Source organism: Piliocolobus tephrosceles, chromosome 21, assembly GCF_002776525.5.
Source record: "Piliocolobus tephrosceles isolate RC106 chromosome 21, ASM277652v3, whole genome shotgun sequence".
Lineage (NCBI taxonomy): Eukaryota > Metazoa > Chordata > Mammalia > Primates > Cercopithecidae > Piliocolobus > Piliocolobus tephrosceles.
In genome coordinates, this window is record NC_045454.1 from 48,579,238 (window position 1) to 48,597,694 (window position 18,457).

The 18,457-nt window shown below is 52.7% G+C and overlaps 1 protein-coding gene across 4 annotated transcripts; it reads right to left on the reverse strand.

The window, feature by feature from the left end:
• Nucleotides 1-359: 359 nt before the first annotated feature.
• CREB3L3 (cAMP responsive element binding protein 3 like 3) lies at nucleotides 360-18,175 on the reverse strand. 4 transcript variants are annotated; one of them, XM_023185675.1, is made up of 10 exons: nucleotides 18,036-18,175; nucleotides 16,773-16,901; nucleotides 15,143-15,443; nucleotides 12,030-12,148; nucleotides 8,491-8,628; nucleotides 4,189-4,295; nucleotides 2,428-2,496; nucleotides 1,177-1,261; nucleotides 873-969; nucleotides 360-696 (listed from the first exon to the last, which is right to left on the reverse strand). In XM_023185675.1, exons 1-10 carry the CDS (start codon nucleotides 18,060-18,062, stop codon nucleotides 383-385), a joined length of 1,386 nt encoding a protein of 461 aa, XP_023041443.1. In that variant the 5' UTR covers nucleotides 18,063-18,175; the 3' UTR covers nucleotides 360-382. The 4 variants fall into 4 exon arrangements, with proteins under 4 accessions (XP_023041443.1, XP_023041446.1, XP_023041444.1 ...); XM_023185676.1 differs by having other exon boundaries at nucleotides 368-696; nucleotides 8,491-8,622; nucleotides 18,036-18,135; XM_023185677.1 differs by having other exon boundaries at nucleotides 383-696; nucleotides 15,143-15,440; nucleotides 18,036-18,062.
• Nucleotides 18,176-18,457: the final 282 nt, after the last annotated feature.

Below are 18,457 nucleotides of genomic sequence, written 5' to 3' on the forward strand. Positions count from 1 at the left end.
TCTGTCTGGGTCTGTTTCAGGCTGTGTCTGTCTGAGTCTGTTTCAGGCTGTGTCTGTCTGTCTGTCTGGGTCTGTTTCAGGCTGTGTCTGTCTGTCCGGGTCTGTTTCAGGCTGTATGTGTGTTTGCTCTTTGTTTCTGCTCCTGGCTCTGTGTGTATTTCCCGGGTCTGGCGGCTCTCTCTTTGCCATGTGTCTGAGTGTCAGTTCCTGCGTGGGCCTTAGTCAGGCCCTGGGTGTGTGGCTGTGAGCTGTGCCTCCCCCATTCTGGTGTCTCTGCTTGGGTCTCGGCCTCAAGTCCCATTCCCAGGTGGGTCGCTGTCCAGCGCAGCATCCCCAAGGCACCCCTGGGCAGAGGGGCCTGGGAGCATAGTCCTGGCGGAGCTCACAGCTCGTCTCCCACTGCCTCCAGCCCTGCACGACCTGAGCCAGTGCTTGGCTCAGGTGCCACCCAGTCCAGCAGGGCGACCTGGCCCAGCCCCTCTGTTGCATTCCTCAGGACCAGGGTGGCATTGTCCACCTCCTCCGTCGAATTGGTCAGGTTCGCAGTGTCCTGGAAGCCCCAGTCTGCCCCGGGGCTTCCTGGAGACCCTTCTCGAGTTGTGTCAGCCTCGGGTTGAGGTCCTGGGGCCTCGGAGCCCGGCACAGCATCAGAGGTCACACGGGAGGCAGCATCATTGTGCAAAGTTCTGGAGAACACTGATTGGGGAAGGGGGGCATCACAGGGGACAAGGTGGAGGTGGGGTCCTATGCTCCTTTCCCTGGCCCCCAGCCTCAGGGAACAGAGGCACAGGGGTCTTTTCCCCCTCCCCCAGAGGCTTAGGACAGAGACTTGGGGAGCCCAGACAAGGATTTCAAAGGCAGGGATCCCCTACCTCGCACAGGCACAAAGTCCCCGGGGCTCTCGGCTTTGTTAGGGCCAAAAGGGCTGATGGAGGGGAAGATGATGAGGGCAAAGGACAGCAACAGGACCTGGTGGAGACAGCAGCAGGGTCACCCCCTTCCTCCCCTTCCCTGCAAGCACCTCCATCCCACAGACAGGAAAACTGAGGCCCCAAAGACCAGACTGGATCATACTTGAGTTGGGGCACGAGGAGAGCTTGGACTCACTGCCACCTCCCTATGGGCCCCTCTGCTGAAGCCTAGGTCCCCGGCTTTCCTGGGGGCACCAGGACTCACCACGACACAGGTGCCTGTCTGGGCTGACTTGCTGGTGGACTGTACCACAATGGCCTGGAGTTTCTTCAGCTGCTCCAAGAGGGACCTTAGAGAGACAGGCAGGCCTCTGCTGAGCCCTAAAGGGCCTCGGTCCTGCTTCTCGTCCATTTCCGGGGTCCCCCCAGCCCCACTAAAGTCCAAATTCCATCCATCCTTCAAGGGCCTCCAGCTCTTTATTATTTATTTATTTTGTTTTACTTATTTTATTTTATTTGAGACAGAGTCTTGCTCTGTGGCCCAGGCTGGAGTGCAGTGGCACGATCACAGCTCACTGCAAGCTCCGCCTCCTGGGTTCACACCATTCTCCTTCCTCAGCCTCCCAAGTAGCTGGGACCACAGGCGCCCGCCACCACACCCGGCTAACTTTTTTGCATTTTTAGTAGAAATCGGGTTTCACTGTGTTAGCCAGCAAGGTCTTGATCTCCTGACCTTGTGATCCGCCTGCCTCAGCTTCCCAAAGAGCTGGGGTTACAGGCGTGAGCCACCGTGCCCAGCCTTATTTATTTATTTTTGAGATAGAGCCTTGCTCTGTCGCCCGGGCTGGAGTGCAATGGTGCGATCTCGGCTCATGGCAAACTCTGCCTTCCAAGTTCAAGCGATTATCCTGCCTCAGCCTCCCAAGTAGCTGGGATTACAGGCGCCTGCCACTACACCTGGCTAATTTTTTTGCATTTTTAGTAGAAACCGGGTTTCACTGTGTTAGCCAGCAAGGTCTTAATCTCCTGACCTTGTGATCCACCCGCCTCAGCCTCCCAAAGTGCTGGGGTTACAGGTGTGAGCCACCGTGCCCGGCCTTATTTATTTATTTTTGAGACAGAGCCTTGCTCTGTTGCCCAGGCTGGAGTGCAGTGGTGCGATCTCGGCTCATGGCAACCTCCGCCTCCCGAGTTCAAGTGATTCTCCTGCCTCAGCCTCTCAAGTAGCTGGGATTACAGGCACCTGCCACCATGCTTGGCTAATTTTTTCATATTTTTAGTAGAGACGGTGTTTCACCATGTTGGCCAGGCTGGTCTCGAACTCCTGACCTCAGGTGGTCCACCTGCCTTGGCCTCCCAGAATGCTGGGATTACAGGTGTGAGCCACCGCACCCAGCCCGTAGGTGAAACTCTTATTTCCTAGGTCATTCTGCCATCACATGGGTTCTCTGCTTTTCCTGCAAGGGACTCTGTGGCTGCTTCCCTTGTCCTCTGCCCCGGCAGGACCCAGACTCACAGGTTTTGCTTCTCGAGATGCAAGACTTTCCTCTGTAACTCCTGATTCTGAGCAGCGCAAGCTGACATCCTGAAAGGAGAAAGACACGATGATATTCAGCATACGCCAGTCACCAGACGGCCCCACTGACATCTTCCCCGGGAGGCCTCACGTTACAAGCAGGGAACCCAGGGCCAGAGACGGGAAGTCATTCATCCAAGGTTACCTGGCAGGTCAGGTGGGGCTGGGATTTGAACCCACATCTGCCTGGTTCCTAGGTCCCATTTCTATGTTAATACGGAGGGGGCTTCATTCAAAGCTGAGTCCCCCGGCCGGGTGCGGTGGTTGACACCTGTAATCCCAACACTTTGGGAGGTGGAGATGGGCGGATCACCCGAGGTCAGGAGTTCTAGACCAGCCTGGCCAACGTGGTGAAACCCCATCTCTACTAAAAATACAAAATTAGCCAGGTTTGGTGGCGGGCGCCTGTAATCCCAGCTACTTGGGAGGCTGAGGCAGGAGAATCGCTTGAACCCGGGAAGTGGAGGTTGCAGTGAGTCAAGATCACACCATTGCACTCCAGCCTGGGCAATAAGAATGAAACTCCGTCTCAAAAAACAAAAACAAACAAAAAACCGCTGAGCCTCCTAGATTCAGGCAGTGGTGTTTCCAGAGATGAAATATCAGGACAACCGGACATCCCAGGAGATTCAAGTTTCAACTCTCCCCACCGACCCATGACCTTGAGCCACTTCACTCTCTGGTCTCAGTTTTTGTGTCTGTGAAATGGGATACAATTACCCAGGACATAGGGTGGTGGGGAGAATGACCCTGGATAAAGATGATGAGAAGCTTAGCAGATCGCATTTAAGAAAGGGGACAGACCAGGGCCAGGCGTGGTGACTCACTCCTGTAATCCCAGCACTTTGGGAGGCCGAGGCGGGCAGATCACAAGGTCAGGAGATGGAGACCATCCCAGATAACAAGGTGAAACCCTGTCTCTACTAAAAATACAAAAAATGAGACAGGCGCGGTGGTGGGTGCCTGTAATCCCAGCTACTCGGGAGGCTGAGGCAGGAGAATAGCGTGAACCCGGGAGGCGGAGCTTGCAGTGAGCCCAGATCACGCCACCGTACTCCAGCCTGGGCGACAGAGTGACACTCCGGCTCAAAAAAAAAAAAAGAAAGAAAGAAAGGGGACAGACCAGGTGCAGTGGCTCACACCTCTAGTCCCAGCACTTTAGGAGGTTGAAGCGGCCAGATCACCTGAGGTCAGGAGTTCGTGACTAGTGTGGGCAACACGGTGAAACCCCATCTCTACCAAAAATACAAAAAAAATTAGCTGGGCCTGGTGGCGGGCGCCTGTAATTCCAGCTACTGGAGAGGCTGAGGCAGGAGAATTGCTTGAACCCGGGAGGTGGAGGTTGCAGTGAGCCGAGATCACACCGCTAAACTCCAGCCTGGGCAACAGAGTGAGACTCTGCCACACACAACAAAAGGAAGGAAGTGTCTATCTTCAGGCAGAGGGTCAGAATAGGATGGGTCACACTTTGTCCTTTCTCCGCACACCTTCTAGGGGGCAAAGGGTCTCCCAAACCCTTGTCCTACACCGTCTCTAGGCATCTTCCCGTCCCTGCAATCAGTAAGAAGCATGATGTCTTCCAGAGAGGAGAAGCACCCCCAATTTTGTCAGACCCTAAGCTGTGTGGTCTTAGCCACGTCTCCTTCTCTCTGGGCCTCAGTTTCCTCCCCGAGTGTAGAGTCTGGGTCCAGCACTACCCACCGAGACTCCAGGCCGTCGATATATTCCTTTTTCTTCTTCCTGCTTTCTTGGGCCGACTGCTTGTTCCGGATTTTCCGGCGGATTTTTTTCAGCACTCGCTCCTCGTACTGCCAAGTGAAATGGAGAGGAGGATGTCAGGACAGCAAGTCCTCACTTGGAGGCTGGGGGCAGTGGCTGTCGTCTGTAATCCCAGCACTTTGGGAGGCTGAGGCGGGCTGATCACCTGAGGTCAGGAGTTCGAGAGCAGCCTGGCCAACACGGTAAAACCCCATCTCTACTAAAAATACAAAAATTAGCCAGGCGTGGTGGCGGGCGCCTGTAATCCCAGCTAATCGGGAGGCTGAGGCGGGAGAATGGTGTGAATCCGGGAGGCGGAGGTTGCAGTGAGCCGAGATTGTGCCATTGCAATCCAGCCTGGGCGACAAGAGCGAAACTCCATCTCAATAAATAAATAAATGAATAAATAAATATAAATAAAATAATTAAAATAAAAAATTAAAGTCTTCACTTTGGGGACAGGGGGACAGTCCCCACTGTCCTGACCCCACTTCACCTAACCTCTACCCCACAACTTCACCCCATCCTCTTTCCATATGAGACATCCCCGAGGACCCACAGGCAGATTCCTAATGACTTGAAGCTACCCTTTGCCCAAACCCTCAGAGTGTCTGGGATGCGCCTGGGTCTGAGGGTCTCTTCCCAGCTCCCAATACTGTAAAATGGGCAACTGCCCACCGGACTTTGGGCACAGGTACTACTGCGTCACCTTGGGGCCATCTCTGGAAATAGCACTTTTCCCTGGAGACAGGAAGTGTTTCAAGACTAATTGATACATGTTTTTTCTTCTTTCTTTGCTTTCCTTTCTTTCCTTTTCTTTCCTTCCTTCCTTCCTTCCTTCCTTCCTTCCTTCCTTCCTTCCTTCCTTCCTTCCTTCTTTCCTTCCTTCCTTCCCTCCCTCCCTTCCTCCATCCCCCCCTCCCTCCCTCCTTCCTTCCTTCTCTCTCAATCTCTCTCTCTCTTTCTCTTTCTTGTTTCACTCTTGTCACCCAGGCTGGAGTGCAGTGGCAAGATCTCAACCTCACTGCAACCTCCACCCCCCGGGTTCAAGTGATTCTCCCACTCCAGCTTCCCGAGTAGCTGGGATTACAGGCCCCCACCACCATGACCGGCTAATTTTTGTATTTTTAGTACAGACAGGGTTTCACCACGCTGGCCAGGCTGGTCTCAAACTCCCGATCTCAGGTGATCCACCCATCTTTGCCTCCCAAAGAGCTAGGATTACAGGCGTGAGTCACTGCGCCCGGCCAGTAAGTGTCTTCAGATAGGAATGTCAGGCTGGGCGTGGTGACTCACAGTGCTGTCACCCCAGCATTTTGGGAGGTCAAGGCAAGAGAATCGCTTAAGTCCAGGAGTTCAAGACTAGCCTGGGTAACATTTAGTAAAGATCCTGTCTCTACTAAAACAAAACAACAACAACAAAATTAGCTGGGTGTGGTGGTACACGCCTGTAGTCCCAGTTACTTGGGAGGCTGAGGCAGGAGGATCCCTTGAGACCAGGAGCTACTAACTGCAGATTGCACCACTGCAGTCCAGCCTGGGTAACAAAGTGAGATCCTATCTCAAAACAAACAACAATAACAACAACAGAAACAGAAACAGATGGGACATGGTGGCTCACACCTGTAATCCTAACACTTTGGGAGGCCAAGGCCAGAGGATTGCTTGAGGCCAGGAATTTGAGACCAGCCTGGGCAACATAGCAGGATTCTGTCTCTACGGGAAAAAAAAAAAAAAGTGCTGAGCGCAGTGGCTCACACCTATAATCCCAGCACTTTGGGAGGTCGAGGCAGGCGGATCACAAGGTCAAGAGATTGAGATCATCCTGAACGACATGGTGAAACTCCATCTCTACTACCAAAAAAAATTAGCTAGGTGTGGTTGCACATGCCTGTAATCCCAGCTACTTAGGAGGCTGAGGCAGGAGAATCGTTTAAACCTGGGAGGCAGAGGTTGCAGTGAGCCGAGATCACGCCACTGTACTCCAACCTGGGCAACAGAGCGAGACTCTGTCTCAAAAAAAAAAAAAAAAAATTAGGCTGGGCACGGTGGCTCATGCCTGTAAACCCAGCACTTCGGGAGGCTGAGGTAGGCGGATTACCTAAGGTGGGGAGTTCAAGACCAGCCTGATCAACATGGAGAAACCCTGTCTCTACTGAAAATACAAAAAATTAGCTGGACATGGTAGCAGGCGCCTGTAATCCCAGATATTTGGGAGGCTGAGGCAGGAGAATCGCTTGAACCTGGGAAGCAGAGGTTGTAGTGAGCCGAGATCATGCCAGCGCACTCTAGCCTGGGCAACAAGAGCGAAACTCCGTCTCAGAAAAAAAAAAATTAGCTAGGCATGATGGGGTACACCTGTAGTCCCAGCTATTAGGGAGGCTGAAGTGGGAGAATCACTTGAACTCCAGACGGGGAGGCTGCAGTGAACCAAGATCACGTCACTGCACTCCAGCCTGGGCGACAGAGTAAGACCCTGTCTTGAAAGAAAAAAAAAAAACAGATGAGAATATCAAACTCAGTATCAACTGAGTGAGCAGGCTGAGTGGGGACTACGGTCAGCTAGAGCCCAAGCAGCTACCCAGCCATTGACTGGTGCCTATGGAGGAACAGAGGACATTCAAGTCGTTGAGTTGGTTTTCTGGGTTTTGTTTTGTTTACGTTTTTGATTTTTTGTTTTGTTTTGTTTTTGTTTTTGAGACAGAGTTTCGCTCTTGTCACCCAGGCTGGCGTGCAGTGGCACCACCTCGGCTCACTGTGACCTCTGCCTCTTGGATTCAAGGGAGATTCTCTTGCCTCAGCCTCCTGAGAAGCTGGGAGGCTGAGAAGCACCTTACAGGTGCCCGTCACTAGGCACAGCTAATTTTTGTAATTTTATTTTATTTTATTTTATTTTATTTATTTATTTTTGAGACGGAGTCTCGCTCTGTCCCCCAGGCTGGAGTGCAGTGGCGTGATCTCGGCTCACTGCAAGCTCCGCCTCTCGGGTTCACGCCATTCTCCTGCCTCAGCCTCCCCAGTACCTGGTACTACAGGTGCCCGCCACAGCGCCTGGCTAATTTTTTTGTATTTTTAGTAGAGACAGGGTTTCACCGTGGTCTCGAGCTCCTGACCTTGTGATCTGCCCGCCTCGGCCTCCCAAAGTGCTAGGATTACAGGCGTGAGCCACCGTGCCTGGCCTATAATTTTAGTAGAGACGGAGTTTCACCATGTTGGCCAGGCTGGTCTTGGACTCCTGACCTCAGGTGATTCTCTGCCTCAGTCTCCCAAAGTGCTGGGATTACAGGCATGAGCCACCATGCCCGGCCTCAAGTCACTGAATTCTCATGTAAAATCTACCGGTCAGAAAAAACATTATCAAGCAATTCAAAAATGTATAAAATGCAGTACAGTCGAATCAAAACATGTCTGCAGGGCCGGGCATGATAGAGCACGCCTGTAATCACAACACTTTGGGATACCAAGATGGGAGAATCACTTGAGCCCAGGAGTTCCAGCCCAGCCTGGGCAACATAACAAGACTCCATTTCTACACACACACACACACACACACAAGTTTAAATTAGCCAAGTGTAGTGGCGTGCACCTGTCATCTCAGCTACTTGAGAGGCTGAGGCGGGAGGATCTCTTGAGCTCAGGAGGTCAAGGCTGAAGTGAGCTATGCTGGCACCACTGCACTCCAGCCAGACACAGCAAGACCCTATCTCCAAAAACCAGTTTGCTGCACCCCAGTTGCTGCCACCTGGAGTCTGCCATTCATTCCTGGATGTTGATCATTAACCTCTGAGTTGAATTTACAATAGAGTTTCTGGCTGATTGTTTTGGATCTGGTGACAGACACAGCGTAGCATTCTAGTACGGGTATTCTAAAGGTGAGACACATAGCCAGCGCGGTGACTCATGCCTGTAAGCCCAGAACTTTGGGAGACCGAGGTGGGAGGATCACATGAGGTCAGGAGTTCAAGACCAGCCTGGCCAACATGGTGAAACCCTGTCTCTACTAAAAATACAAAAATTATCCGGGCGAGGTGGCGGGCGACTGTAGTCCCAGCTACTCAGGAGGCCGAGGCAGGAGAATCGCTGGAACCTGGGAGGCAGAGGTGGCAGTGAGCTGAAATCGTGCCACTGCACCCCAGCCTCGGTGACAGAGAAAGACTCTAAATGAATAAGTAAAGGTAGGACACACACGCAGGTAAATGCATGAAGGGGAGATGGACGCAGGGCTGGAAGTCCCCCCAGACTCACTTTAGTGAGGGGCAGCTGAGTGGGCAGGGTGATGCCTTCTTTAGCCAGCAGCTTTTTCTCATCCTCAGTGAGCACCAGCTCCCGACAGTGCTCAGCCCCAGGTCTCAGGAGGTGGGAGACCCCCAGGTGATGCTGTTGCTATGGAAAAAAGCAGAGGAATGATGGCAGGTGCAGGGACACCAACCACCTTCAGGAAATGAAAGAGTCATCAGATCGAAAACAGTATCTCCCCAGGCTGGGCGCGGTGGCTCACGCCTGTCATCCCAGCTACTCGGGAGGCTGAGGTGGGTGGATCATGAGGTCAGGAGTTTGAGACCAGCCTGGCCAACTTGGTGAAACATGGTGAAACCCTGTCTCAACTAAAAATACAAAAAGTTGGCCAGGCGCGGTGGCTCAAGCCTGTAATCCCAGCATTTTGGGAGGCCGAGACGGGCGGATCACGAGGTCAGGAGATCGAGACCATCCTGGCTAACACGGTGAAACCCCATCTCTACTAAAAAAATACAAAAAACTAGCCAGGTGAGGTGGTGGGCGCCTGTAGTCCCAGGTACTCGGGAGGCTGAGGCAGGAGAATGGCGTAAACCCGTGAGGCGGAGCTTGCAGTGAGCCGAGATCCGGCCACTGCACTCCAGCCTGGGCGACAGAGCAAGACTCCGTCTCAAAAAAAAAAAAAAAAAAACAAAAAGTTAGCCAGGCGTAGTGGCGTGTGCCTGTAGTCCCAGCTATTTGGGAGGCTGAGGCAGGAGAATTGCTTGAACCTGGAAGGCAGAGGTTGCAGTGAGCCGAGATTGTGCCACTGCACTCCAGCCCTAGTGACAGAGTGAGACTCTGTCTCAATAAATAAATAAATAAATAGCTGGGCCTGGTGGCAGGCACCTGTAATCCCAGCTACTCGGGAGGCTGAGGCAGGAGAATTGCTTGAATCTGGGAAGCGGGGGTTCCAGTGAACCAAGATCATGCCACTGCCCTCCAGCCTGGGAGACAGAGTAAGACTCCGTCTCAAAAAAAAAAAAAAAAAAAAAAGTGGCTCACATCTGTAGTCCCAGCACTTTGGGAGGCCAAGGCAGGTGGATCACTTGAGCTCAGGAGTTCGAGACCAGCTTAGCCAATATGGTGAAACCCTGTCTCTACTAAAAATACAAAAAGTCAGCCGGGCGTGGTTGCAGGCGCCTGTAATCCCAGCTATTTGGGAGGCTAAGGCAGGAGAATTGTGGAGGTTGCAGTGAGCCGAGATCCAGCCTGGGCAACAGCAACTCTGTCTCAAAACAACAACAACAAAAACTATCACTCCACAATCTCCCTTGGCACCAGGACTCAAAATAACCAACACACAGTCCTTTGACTTGGCCATTCTACCTTCAGAAATCAGTCCTACAGATATCCTCATGCACAAAATGGCCTTTTTTGTTGTTTTTTTTTTGAGAAGGAGTCTCGCTCCGTCACCCAGGGTGGAGTGCAGTGGCGCGATCTTGGCTCACTGCAACCTCCGCCTCCCAGGTTCACGCCATTCTCCTGCCTCAGCCTCCCAAATAGCTGGGACAACAGATGCCCGAAACCACACCTGGCAGACTTTTTGTATTTTTAGTAGAGACGGGGTTTCACCGTGTTAGCCAAGATGGTCTCAATCTCCTGACCTCGTGATCTGCCCGCCTCGGCCTCCCAAAGTGCCAGGATTACAGGTGTAAGCCACCGCGCCCGGCCCTTTTGAGAGCTTTCTTCTTTACATTTTATTTTTACTATTATTATTTTTGAAACAGGGTCTTGCTACTTCGCCTGGGCTGGAGTGCAGTGGAGCTATCTTGGCTAACTGCAACCTCTGCCTCCTAGGCTCAAGTGATTCTCCAGCCTCAGCTTCCCGAGTAGCTGGGACCACAGGGCATGCCACCATGCTTGGCTAATTTTTGAATTTTTTTGTAGAGATGGGGTTTCACTATGTTGCCCAGGCTGGTCTCAAGCAGTCTGTCCACTTCAGCCTCCCAAAGTGCTGGGATTACAGGCGGGGTGCAGTAGCTCATGCCTATAATCCAGCACTGTGGGAAGCCAAGGCAGGAGGATCACCTGAGGCTAGGAGTTCAAGACCAACCTGGGAAACATAGCAAGACCCATATCTACAGAAAAAATTAAAAGAAAAATTACCTGGGTCTAAACTGGGTGTAGTGGCTCGTGCCTGCTATAATCCCAGCACTTTGGGAGGCTGAGGCAGGTGGATCACCTAAGGTCAGGAGTTTGAGACCAGCCTGACCAACATGGTGAAAGCTCAAACCTCATCTCTACTAAAAAATACAAAATTAGGCCGGGCGCGGTGGCTCACACCTGTAATTCTAGCACTTTGGGAGGCTGAGGCTGGTGGATCACAAGGTCAGGAGATCGAGACCATCCTGGCTAACACGGTGAAACTCCGTCTCTACTAAAAATACAAAAAAATTAGCCAGGCGTGGCAGTGTGTGCCTATAGTCCCAGTTGCTGGGGAGGCTGAAGCAGGAGAATGGTGTGAACCCGGGAGGCGGAGCTTGCAGTGAACTGAGATCGCGCCACTGCACTCCAGCCTAGGTGACAGAGCAAGACTCTGTCTCAAAAAAAAAAAAAAAGAAAAACAAAATTAGCTGGACCTGATGTTGCATGCCTGTAATCTCAGTTACTTGGGAGGCTGAGGCAGGAGAATCGCTTGAACCTGGGAGGTGGAGGGAGGTTGCAGTGAGTCGAGATTGCACCATGCACTCCAGCCTGGGTAACAAGAGAGAATTCTGTCTCCAAAAAATAAAAAAAGACAAGAAAAATTAGCTGGGTGTGGTGGTGCACGCCTGTAGTCCCAGCTACTTGGGAGTCTGAGGCAGGAGGATTGCCTGAGGCCAGGAGTTTGAGGCTGCTGTGAGCTAGGATTTTGCCACTGCACTCCAGCCTGGGCAACAGAGTGAGATCCTGTCTCAAAAAAAATTTTTAAGATGATAAATAAAGCGTTTAGAAGAGTGCCTGGCATATAGCAGGTACATCCTCAGTTTTAGCTTTGTTCCTTTTGTTGTCGTTGTTGAGACAGTCTTGCTCTGTTGGCCAGGCTGGAGTGCACTGGTGCAATCACAGCTTGCTGCAGCCTTGACCTCCTGGGCTCAAGCGATCCTCCCACCTCTGCCTCCCAAGTAGCTGGGACCACAGGCATGTGCCACTATGCCAGGCTCATTTTTGTATTTTTTGTATAGATGGGGTTTCACCATGTTGCCCAGGCTGATCTCAAACTCTTGAGCTCAAGCGATCTGCCTGCCTTGGCCTCCCAAAGTGCTGGGATTACAGGTGTGAACCACCACACTCGGCCAGTTTTAGCTTTTTTGTTGTTGTTGCTGTTGTTACTGCTAAATACTACAGAGGAAGACGCCCCAGCCCAGGCGACAGTGAACCCAGGACTGGAATGTTCTCTAACTGTGGGCAAATTCCATGCCTTTCTATGACTCAGTTTTCCAGTCTCTGAAATGGGGATATTTAGTTTCCTTGAACCCGAGCAGCCTTCCCAGATCCAACGCCCCATGGGAGGGTGTGGGGGTGCTCACCAGGTCCCCGCTGCTGCCCGAAAGGAGGAGATCTTTCACGGTGAGATTGCATCGCGGGGACACGTGCACCGGGTCAGCCTGTTTCTCAGCATAGGTCCTTCCTCCTGGGCTCCACATTTCTGACCAGGGCAGTTGGGGACGGAAACCGGGAGAGTGTGAGATGGGAGGAGTCCTGAGCTTCCAGCCTCTAACCACCTCCTCCACCAAGTCTCCCACGCTTCATCTCAACATTCGTAGGACTTTTGCCAGAGCTTGGAGTCCCCAAGGCCTGGGTTGAAGGGGGCAGCCCTCACTAGTGATTCGGTCTCCCCTCTGCTATAAGACTGGAACCCAGCCAGTCATGGCGGCTCACGCCTGTATTCCCAGCACATTGGGAGGCTGAGGCAGGAGGATCATCTGAGGTCAGAAGTTCAAGACCAGCCTGGCCAACATGGTGAAACTCCGTCTCTATTAAAAATACAAAAATTAGCCGGGCGCGGTGGCTCAAGCCTGTAATCCCAGCACTTTGGGAGGCCGAGACGGGTGGATCACAAGGTCAGGAGATCGAAACCATCCTGGCTAATATGGTGAAACCCCGTCTCTACTAAAAAATACAAAAAACTAGCCGGGCGAGGTGGCGGCGCCTGTAGTCCCAGCTACTCGGGAGGCTGAGGCAGGAGAATGGTGTGAACCTGGGAGGCGGAGCTTGCAGTGAGCAGAGATCCGGCCACAGCACTCCAGCCTGGGCGGCAGAGCGAGACTCCGTCTCAAAAAAAAAAAAAAAAAATACAAAAATTAGCTGGGCCTGGTGGTGTGCACCTGTAATTCCAGCTGCTTGGGAGGCTGAGGCAGGAGAATCACTTGAACCTGGGTGGTGGACGTTACAGTGAGCTGATATTGCGGCACTGCACTCCAGCCTGGATGACACAGCGAGATGCCATCTCAAAAAAAAAAAAAAAAAAAGATGGGGACACAAATTCAACAGGGCTTGGTACTGTCTGTCCCACAAGGCTGAGGAAAACACAGGACATTGTCAGGAGACACCAGCTGATTCAAAAGGGAGTGGCTGTTATCACACAGAATTACAGGTTAGATTTGCAGCCCGCCAGGCATTATCTCACCCGAGGGGCAGGGACAAGGTCTGATTCACCTCCGGTTGTCCCCTCCTGGTACCCGGCATGCAGTAGGCATGCTGTCTGAGCACACAAACTTCGGGTCAGATAACCTTTAGTTCCAATCCTGGTTGGGCAGGGCTGTGTGACCTTGAGTAACTGACTTCACCTCTCTGAGCCTCAGGGTTTTTTTTTTTGTTTTTGAGACAGACTCTCACTGTGTTGCCACGCTGGAGTGCAGTGGTGCAATCTTGGCTCACCACAACCTCTGCCTCCCGGGTTCAAGCGATTCTCCTGCCTCAGCCTCCCGAGTAGCTGGGACTACAGGCGCCCGCCACCACACCCGGGTAATTTTTGTATTTTTAGTAGAGACAGAGGTTTCACCATGTTGGCCAGGATGGTCTCGATCTCTTGACCTTGTGATTCACTGCTTTGGACTCCCAAAGTGCTGGGATTACAGGTGTGAACCACTGTGCCCAGCTGGTTATTTTGTGTGTTTGTTTTTTTGTTTTGAGACAGAATCTGGCTCTGTCACCCAGGATGGAGTGCAGTGGCATGATCTTGGCTCACCGCAACCTCTGCCTCCCAGGTTCAGGCGATTCTCCTGCCTCAGCCTCCCAAGTAGCTGGTACTACAGCTGCCCCCCACCATGCCCAGCTAATTTTTGTATTTTAGTAGAGACGGGGTTTCACCATGTTGGTGAAGTCCTAACCTCAAGTGATACGCCTGCCTCAGCCTCCCAAAGTGCTGGGATTACAGGCGTGAGTCACCACACCTGGCCTGAGCCTCAGTCTTGTCAACTCTCCAATGGGACCAAGAAGAGCTCATAGCAAGGCACAAGGGACAAAGGCCACCTGGAGGCCAGGTATCTCCAGCCAGGACTGTGCCTGGCCTGCCGGGACTGCTTAATCAACAGAGTAAATCATTACCGATCTGCTGTTCCCCACGTCTAGGAGGAGCGCCCTGGAACCTGGGACCCTGTAACCTCATGCACTTTTACGGAGCATCTACAGACCGGGCGCTATGGCTCACACCTGTAATCCCAGGACTTTGGGAGGCTGAGGCAGGCGGATCACCTGAGCTCAGGAGTTTGAGACAAGCCTGGCCAACATGGTGAAACCTCGTCTCTACTGAAAAATAAAAATTAGGCCGGGCGCGGTGGCTCACGCCTGTAATCCCAGCACTTTGGGAGGCCAAGGCGGGCGGATCACGAGGTCAGGAGATCTAAACCATCCTGGCTAACACGGTGAAATCCCATCTCTACTAAAAATACAGAAAATTAGCCGGGCGTGGTGAAGGGTCCCTGTAGTCCCAGCTACTCAGGAGGCTGAGGCAGGAGAATGGCGCGAACCCGGGAGGTGGAGCTTGCAGTGAGCCAGGATCACGCCGCTGCACTCCAGCCTGGGTGACAGAGTGAGACTCCGTCTCAAAAATAAATAAATAAATAAATAAAATAAATAAATAAATAAAAATAAAAATTAACTGGGCATAGTGGCACATGCTTGTAATCCCAGCTACTCAGGAGGCTGAGGCAGGTGAATTGCTTGAACCCGGAAGGCAGAGGTTGCAGTGAGCAGAGATTGCACCACTTTACTCCAGCCTGGGTGACAGAGTGAGACCCTGTCTCAAAAAAAAAAAAAAAAAATCTACTAGGAACCAGGCATGGGGTACAGACACGTAGAAGGCAAGACCCTGACTTCGGGCTGTGCTTGTCAGTGCCATGCCTGGTGCCTGAGCCACTTGCCGGGGTTGCAGCCTAGCTCTGTGGTTTTATCTCATTGCTCAACCCGATGGGACTCAGTTTCACGATCTAGAAAACGGGCTCCCAATAGCATCCACATGAAAACATGGAAACTCCTAGCCAAGGGAGACACGTGTCCTGAGTTTGAGTTTAGGCCCAACTCCAGATTGTTGTGTGACCTTGAACAAGATGCCAGCCCTCTGTGGGCCCCCGTTTCCTCACTTACAAGAAGGGCCCTGGAACAGGGTGAGGGCGGTGGGCACACACACAACAGAACTCACCCAGGTCTATGGTCACAGAGGCTTCAGGCACTTGGACCACTGGCCCTGGGGGTGTGGTGGGGCAAGAGTTGCCAGGATGATAGGAGAGGCAGGGCCCTTTGCCAGGCTGGGCAGGATGGCAGCCGGCTGGGGAGGCGGCCGGTCCGCTGCGTGGAGGGGTGTCCTGGGGGTCGGAGGGGAGGTCTTCAGAGACGCCACTATCACTGCCTTCGGGGGACCAGAGTGGGGAGCTGGGCAGTGAGTCTCCGGAGCCCAGGACGGAGCTGAGGAAGTCGTCAGGGTTGGGGTGTGGCTGGACCTGCTGGGGTGGACGGGGAGGTACAGGAATGAGGAGGTGCACACTCTTTCTAGATTGGTGTCTGGCCCCAGGCAAACCAGTGACCCTCTTTGGGCCTTCGGTGTCCTTCCTTTCTCCAAGATGAAATTAATGCTTCTTCCTCCCGGGGCTGTTGAGGCTCAAACACAGTCACATAGCGTAAAAACCCAGCCAGGGCCAGGTGCAGTGGCTCCTGCCTGTAATCCCAGCACTTTGGGAGGCTGAGGAGGGTGGATCACTTGAGGCCAGGAGTTCAAGATCAGCCTGGCCATCATGATGAAACCCCATTTCTACTAAAAATACAAAAATTAGCTGGGCGTGGTGGTGGGTGTCTGTAGCCCAGCTCCTTGGGAGTCTGAGGAAGGAGAATCGCTTGAACCTATAAGATGGAGGCTGCAGTGAGCCGAGATCACACCACCGCACTCCACCCCAGGTGACAGAGCAAGACTCCATCTCAAAAAAAAAAAAAAAAAGAACAAAAGGGCCAGGCACAGTGGCTCACGCCTGTAATCCCAGCAATTTGGGAGGCCAAGGCAGGCAGATCACCTGAGGTTGGGAGTTTCAGACAAGCCTGGCCAACATGGAGAAACCCTGTCTCTACTAAAAATACAAAATTAGCCAGGCCTGGTGGCGCATGCCTGTAATCCCAGCTACTGGGGAAGCTGAGGCAGGAGAATCGCTTGAACCTGGGAGGCGCCGGTTATGGTGAGCCGCGATTGCGCCACTGCACTCTAGTCTGGGCAAAACAAGAGTGAAACTCTGTCTAAGAAAGAAAGAAAGAGAGAGAGAGAGGAAGGAAGGGAGGAAGGAAGGAAGGAAGGAAGGAGAGAGAAAAGAAAGAAAAAAAGAGAGTAGAAGAAAGAGAAAGGAAGGAAAGAAAGAAGGAAGGAAAGAACAAAGGAAGGAAAGAAGGAGAGAGAAAAGAAAGAAAAAAGAAAGAGAGGAAGGAAGGAAGGAGAGAGAGAGAAAAGAAAGATAAAAAAGAAAGAGAGAAAGGAAGGAGAGGAAGGAGAAGAGAACCGAACCCAGCCAGGGAGGTGCCCCAAGTTTGAGTTTGAACCTAACTCCAAATTGCTGTGTGACTCTGGATGAGTTTCCACCTGCTCTGGGCCTCCATTTCCCCACCTGTAAGAAGGAGCTGATGCTACCTGCAAAATGATGTGCTTGGCTAAAATCAAGCACCGTGACCCATTAGTGCACTGTGGAGCTGAGCAGAGCTCTGGCTGGGCTCTGGCACGTCTAGGACCTTCGTGGGGCCTCAGTGGGACCGCCTGGAGCTCTGTGGCCCCGGGGCAACTGCAGTGGGCTCCTCACCTGGTCTTTGACGTGGCCCCAGTCGTCGCCCAGCTCCACATGTCTCAGGATGCCGTCCTGCCGGTCAAACAGGAGATCCAGGAGCTCAAAGCTGTCGATGGGGTCCATGGGGCAGGCAGAACAAGCCATCTGGGGTGCGAGGAACAGGTGTGAGGGTCACATGTAGCCCCTCTCCTCCCCACCTCCCTTGTGCGCACAACCGCGGCTCCTTCCAGCTCGAGTTCAGTGGCCGCTCTGCCTCCAGGTTGGGCCAGCCACTGCCCCTCGCTGAGACTCCCCTTCCAAATCTGGACTTTGAGGTTGAAAGAATTTCACAGTGTGAGAGCCAATTTCTCTTAAAGTGCTGGAGAGGCTGGATGTGGTGGCTCACACCTGTAATCTCAGCACTTTGGGAGGCCAGGGCAAGAGGATCACTTGAGCCCAGGAGTTCAAGACCAGCCTGCGCAAGATAGAGACCCCTATCGCTACTAAAAATAATTTTAAAAAATTAGCTGGCTGTGGTGGCACACACTTGTCGTCCCAGTCACTGGGGAGGCTGAAGTAGGAGGATCCCTTGAACCCACGAGGTTGAGGCTGCCGTCAGCTATGGCCGCCCCACTGCATTCCAACCTGGGTCACAGAGCAAGACCTTGTTTCAAAAAACAAAAAAGTATGCCAGGTACGGTGGCTCACGCCTGTAATCCCAGCACTTTGAGAAGCCGAGGTGGGCGGATCACCTGAGGTCAGGAGTTTGAGACCAGCCTGGCCAACATGGTGATACTCCCTATCTCTATGAAAAGTACAAAAATTAGCCGGGCGTGGTGGTGCACACCTGTACTCCCAGCTACTTGGGAGGCTGAGGCAGGAAGATCTCTTGAACCTGGGAGGTGGAAATTGCAGTGAGCTGAGATCATGCCATTGCACTCTAGCCTGGGTGACAGGAAGACTCCATCTCAAACAATAAAAATAAAAATAAAAACAAAAATAAAAATAAAATAAAATAAAAAGTGCTGGAGAGAGGCCCTAGCTAGAGATGCCGCTTGCCTCTCAGGCCTTCACAGCCTCCCCAAGTGCCCACTCCTGGGAGGCAGGGGCACTTGGAAGAAAGACAAGTGCAGTCCCAGGGCAAAGACACACAGTTTTGCTCATTGCATCCTTTCTCTGGGCCTCAGTCTTCCCATCTGTACAATGGGGGTGGAGATGGGGTTCCTTGCAGCTCTGGCAGCTTGGGGAGGCTTTCCCAGCCTAGACTCCCGCTCTCGCTGAGGACCTAGCAGGGCTCACCTTTTCAGCAGCTAAATCCATATTCATGGGTCCATCCAGCTCTGTCTGCAGATGCTTGGGGGGGTCTCTGCTCCAAGCTGGAGGCCCACCCACCACCAGCGTTACCCAGGGCCGGGCAAGCTCACAGCCCTCTGTGGCTCTGTCACCACTCCCAAAAGATGCTGAAGCAGCCCTGGGCAGCTCCCAGCCCGCCTCCAGGTGCTGATTGGTGAACAGCGTGGAGAGACAGGGTTGAGAGCCAGTGACACGGGGACAGGTGGGGGCAGGGGAGGGAAGACCGTTATCTGGGTGTTTTGTGGTTTTCCAGCCCTCAGTGGGCAAAGGTCGAAGTCTGGGGTACCTCAGCTCTGCCGTGACCTCTCCCCCACTTACGAGGACTTTCTCTTTTTTTCTTTCTTTTTTGAGACGGAGTCTCGCTCTGT